Here is a 6,000-nt window from a genome sequence, read left to right as displayed (position 1 = left end):
ATGCTAAAGTCAAACGTAGAAAGTAATATGATAGTTCCGAAATAAATTTCCCTAATACAATATATTCGGTTTATTTGTCTTTCACAATGAAAACCTTTATACGTGATTTATATTCTAAAGGAATTAGTATTTTTCCCATTGTACTCTTAAAATGTGAATTCTTTTAAATATCTGAAATATAAAATTTTTGTATTTTAAATGGGTTGCGACTTTAATTCAATAACACTATCAAAAATATCTAGTTGACACTGTTGATTAAATATTCAAATATCAGATTCCATTGCGCAAAATTTTTCTCTTTATCTTAATACAAAAATTTAATTAGGTATAGAAGGGAAACTTCAAGAAATGGCACATCATTTTGCATAGATATCTTCATTTGTACTGCGGTTTCTATCGACACCAGTCAATTGAAATTTATTTTGGAAAGAAATAAATTCAATGAAATTATTCTTTGAAATATGCTCTTATTACTATAGTAAAAATTCTTCATCTGAATGATTTCCTATTTTTGGTCTCTTTTAATCAGATGAAAAGTAAAACAAATAGACGTTAAATGATTAACCCACCTTACGATTCTTTTGAAAAAAAAAGTCTCATAAAGCGAGAGAATTTATTCCAGTTCCTTAGTTTGAATGGAGAATCAGTTCCATTTCCTTAATTTATATTGGAAAAATCCATTAGTTATTTTAATGGATAATTATTTCAGTTTTCAGCTTTAAACGAAATTGATTTTTTAATACGATATTTTTAATAATTTAAACAGTAAAAATATTTTCGAATCGATAAGGTGTAAATATTTATTGAAATCTGTAGGGAAGAAAGAAAAGAAGAAAACTACGAAATCTGGCAAACAAAAAGAATTTAAAACACCGTTATTTTATTTTTGATACATTTTCCAAATGAATTTTTACTTTTCCCGAACATCATTTAAATGACAAACATTGAGACTATTTTGAAAACAATTTTCATTAGTTAAAAAGACATTTAAAAATTAAAAAGGAGAAAAACATTCAATTCCAGTCCTAACTGATAAAGGAATGGAAAAAGTAAGAAATTGTTTTTCAGGTCTTGTCTTTTAAAACAAATATATTGCTTGAAGAGTCAAGTCTGTTTAATAGAAATGGAGATGGCTGTTGACTCTGACTTTTCATCACAAACATTTTATTTCAGATGTAAAACAAACAGAGAAGATAAAATGCATCTGGAACCTGACGCTTCACCCATATCTGGCCGATGAGATGTCGAGAGCCCTTCGCTTGCGGAAAATAGAGAAGCAGCGCCCGAATCGATTCTTGAATTCTGCATTAAATCTCTTCTGAAAGATAAAAGAAAACGCTAAATGAGTGAAATGAAGAAAACATTCTTACACTCCTGTCATTATTCTTTCCTCCTCCCTCCTCAATGTTGTATTATCGCGTGCACGTAAGACGTTATTTTGGACAGAAGGTAAATAAATGTCAATGAAATTGTTTGTTTACAATAATATGTAGTCAATCAACAAAGAGCTTTTATTTAATGGGTTTTTTTTTTCTTTTAGAATCAGAATTTATATTGTATGGATACATATTAGACAGATTCTTTATGAAAGATACTTAATAGATTCCTTATGAAAGAAACTTGTCCTCCCTGTGATGTGGTATGGAAGTTTGGAAAGGGAGGGTTCCAGTTCCGGTGTCGTCCTCGCCATCTGATCGATGTTCAAAATGACGAGTTCATTTCCAAAATATCCCTAGTTTTGCTTTAAAAATGGGACGTTAATATAACTAAATTATGAAAGAAACTTGTAATTATAGCCAAAGCAAGATTTTGGGAACGTTTCTACACATTTTTCTCGCTTATAGTCTCTAGAACCCAAAACCATTCTATAATTAGTAATTTTAGCTGTATTTGAAATGATAAGTGAGGCGGTCAGTGTAGGAAGAATGAAAATCTCTGCCGAGTTCATTCATCCAGTTTAATAAGAATAATATTTTCATTTCTCTAAAGCTCCCTTATGATTGAAGCTAGAAATGGGATAGAAATTAAGTAAATGATCATCTCATCATGGCTAACAGCTTCTATATTAAACGTTTTTCAAAAGCTGATGATATCCTTTAGAAGTTCTCCCCTAGGGGTACCTCGAAATGAGGATGGCAAGCTTCCGGCATGGTGGTTGGTTCTCGTTACCCAGTAGGGTACACAAAAAGGTGGGGGTCTGACTCCTACCATCGATGACCGGACGTACTTTCTTAGTGGCCGGTGATGGCCCTTAGGACTCAAACACCGTTATCGCCAGTGTTACTATTGCGGCGGTCCGGTCAGTCAGTTTTTTTTGCGTGTGCCCTCGAGGCGGGTCGGAGAGTCAGTGATATGACATACCTTTTAGAAGTTGGGGAACTGAAAAGTGATTTTTAAATCTTAGTTTAGATTGTTTGTATATCTAAGCTTGTGGTCCTTTCGGATAGCTTTCGTCGGTACAATTTTTTCCACTATCTACCTTACATCAATATTTCGGAAACTGTAAATGGAAAAAAGCAGTGGGGAATGAATTTTTCATTTCCTTAAGTTTTCAGATAAAAGAAATTAATCTGCTATCGCCTACTCGTGTGCCAATAGAACGTTTTTGGAAGTGGGAAGGAGGAGAAATTCTATATAAGATCTAAAATCATGTGGCAATACATAAAAGTCTACGGAGAAAAATTTTCAAAAAATTTTATACCAATTTAGAAATCTTATTAGAGGTTATTTTAAGTCGAAAGTTACTAACGCCTACAGAAATGCTTGGTAATAAAAATTTTTAATATATCTTGTAGGCTGTCAGTGTTATTTTATTATTATTGTCTAACAAGCGTTAGTGGATATATTGTGTAGAAACGTGATATTATTTTCAGCAGAAATCCGAAGTTGTTTACAAAAAACATGAGAAAAATGTGTGATTTAGAGGCCTATTGAATTGTCAACTCAGGCAGAAATTTCGATTACTATTTTTATCACCAGCTATTTTAATTTGATTCATTGTCAGTGAACTAAACACAGATTGAACCTCTCCAAAATGAAACCTCCATCCATAATGCTTTTAACAAATTCAATTAGAAATTTACGATAAATAGCACTATTACAATACTTATTAGCATGCAAGAAGTTTATATATATATATATATATATATATATATATATATATATATATATATATATATATATATATATATATATATATATATATATCTTTCAATCGTTTATTTCTACAGATATTTATTTTTTACTTCTAAAACACATTTGCATGGATTAAAAGAACAATATTTGATGACGCTTTGACCTTCTCGAAAGAAGTGCAGAGTTTTCATTTCGACTGTTTATATATTATTTATCGGAGATATCACACTCAGGTTCTTTATAACATGCGAATAAGGTTTCTTTACAATCTAAATGCGTTAACACGATTAAATATATTTATGGAATCACATAATTGTCTGAAATGAGTTCCAGGTAAATTCAATTTTAAATATAAATATTTATTTTCTCTTTAGGCAGTTAATGAAATTCTTTATAAAAATGCCCAATATATAGTTTCTAATCAATGCATTCTGCATCATAATATTCCTTGTTTCGAAGTTGTAAAAATCCAATTGCTAATTTGTTACTTTTTTCCATGTGTGGTCTGCTGAACACGCTGTTTCGTGGTCATTCTACTCATAATGATAGTGGTTTAGAATAATTTAAAAACATCTGAATACATTCATCTAATATTTTAAATCTTTTATGACATTTCAACAATTTAATAAATATTTGAATATTGCATTTGCACTTTTTTTTTGTCTTGATTGAATTGTTTTTATTTTTATGTTTCGTTCGTTATTGCTTTTACATTTATATATATATATATATATATATATATATATATATATATATATATATATATACTAAAAATTCTTCAGATAATGCTAAGTAAATATATAATACGCCATGTAATGGATTTGTTTTTTAAAAAAATTTCTATTTATGAAATTAACACAGAAAAAGTAGCTTCTGTTTCGCTGTTTGCATGAAATTATTCAATTGATGACTAAAGATATTCACCATTTCCTTATTTTTTTCCCACTTTCTTTATTATCTACGATCCTCTATCTACTCTAAAAATATAATATCATATATAGAATGCATTTTTAAGATTTTTTTCATCTATGAAATTAACACAAAGAAAATAATTTCAGTTTGAATGTGTGAGTACAAATTATTGAATTTATGACTTGAGATATAATTGTCCACTTGGATAAAATATAATTGTCCACTTGGTGGATATAATATATCCATCATTGGCCGATTTTACTCTTTCACATGAGGCATTTGTAATCTGCAATGTAATATATATTTGCTCTAATCAAATCATTTTGGAAGAGAGAAATATATTCCCTATAAAATTAGAACAATATTTCATATAAAGATGCATTCTTTGCAGTTTTGAAAGGATCTTTCCTTCTATTCTATCAATGATCTAAATAGACCTTTTGCTCATATTAAAAAAAAATTAACTTTACAAGAAGTAAGCGTGGAACATATTAAGCTCAACTTACATTGTACATGGCGTAGATGAAAGGATTGTAGCACGAGTTGCTCATAGCCAACAAATGGCAACTGAACCAGATGAGATTGATGTACTTGTAGCTGAAAATGAAAAAAAAAGAATCAAGTATTAGCATTAATTTTTGAAATATCAAAAAATTTGATTTAAAAAAAACTGAATTATTTCTTCTTCAAATGTCTGTTTTATTTGTAAAGGCATCAACGCCAAATTTATCTGTTTATGTCTATAGAAAATATTGCTATAATTCGAAACTATTAAAAATAATTTCTATCCATTAATTACAGTACTAAGTCAATTCAGCCTTTTCTTTTCTTTCCTACTCATTGCATTTAGAAAATATCTAATAGATTGTAAGTGCCAAGAAGATGATATCTTTTACCACTGCGGTTGGAAATACTTCATTTATGTGGTGGAAGGAGGTGTTCAGTTGAAAAAAGTAAAACTGAACGGTACATGATCTTGGATGGAATGTAATAAATGATAAGATACATAAATAAGGAAAATAAGTAATAATAAACATAAAAGTAATAATTATTTATACCAAAGAAATATAATATTAATAACATAGAAACATAGTAAATAAATAAATATTAATGATGATAAACTTCATAAATTAAAGTAATAAGAGATGTTGACTCTCATCAATAGGGCTGAAGAAAAATATTTAAAACCTGATTTCTGTACTTATTTTAGCACTACGAAATTGGGTCTCGGAATTTCCTGTAATTTTATAATCAAATTGTTTGATGTTACTATCATGATACTACATTTTGATATAAACACTGATATTAGAAATCAGGGATAGAAAAAAAATTCGTAAAAAATTCTTAATTGGATCCACAATGGTCTATGCAGGACGTAGGAAATAATTAAATTCAGAATTGCTAACACATTCACAGATCTAGTACAGAATAAGCGCAAAATAAGACAAAGGAAAATGACAACCATTCATCATTATAATGATTTCACTTCAATTACCATATAATGCCTTTCACCTCAGATTATCATTTCACATCCATCGAGTAGCGAGTATGTAAATTTTACATAATGTAGCTCGAGCTGTATTTGTTATATTCATTATTAAAGATTTTGGAAAAATTTCGATCTTGAATTTCACCAAGGTTTCGGAGCTTTTATCTTGACTTTCATTTGGGTTTTCTAATGAAAATTGTTCATTTTAGAGGATTTCCCCTCTTTTTCAAACGGTGTTTTTATTTTACATGTAGATTAATCAGAAACTTTGTACATCAGTATTTTTTTCCAACAGGTTGCATATTCAATTTATCTGTCCTATTTGCAAATGGAAAGAGATATTTTGTTCCGCATAATATCTGACTTATTATGCTGATATATTATGCGGGCTGACATGTTATGTTCCGCATGGGCTCTTCAGTCATCCTCTGCCGTTTGGCAGATTAAATCAAACTCACCCTGCA

The 6,000-nt window shown here is 29.4% G+C and overlaps 1 protein-coding gene across 1 annotated transcript in view; it reads right to left on the bottom strand.

Annotated features, from left to right (window-relative positions):
• Window positions 1-1,210: 1,210 nt before the first annotated feature.
• Window positions 1,211-6,000, bottom strand: part of LOC129962625 (neuromedin-K receptor-like) — a 92,717-nt gene continuing 87,927 nt past the window's right edge. The window contains exons 3-4 of the mRNA XM_056076478.1: window positions 4,554-4,644; window positions 1,211-1,318 (exon numbers count right to left, since the gene is read on the bottom strand). Of these exons, the coding sequence (XP_055932453.1) occupies window positions 1,220-1,318; window positions 4,554-4,644 (190 nt within the window). The 3' untranslated portion in view covers window positions 1,211-1,219. The remainder of the gene's footprint in view (window positions 1,319-4,553; window positions 4,645-6,000) is intronic.

This window comes from Argiope bruennichi, chromosome 1 (genome assembly GCF_947563725.1).
Source record: "Argiope bruennichi chromosome 1, qqArgBrue1.1, whole genome shotgun sequence".
NCBI lineage: Eukaryota > Metazoa > Arthropoda > Arachnida > Araneae > Araneidae > Argiope > Argiope bruennichi.
The sequence above is the reverse complement of the archived record's forward strand: the minus strand, read 5'-3'. Positions and strand labels throughout refer to the sequence as shown.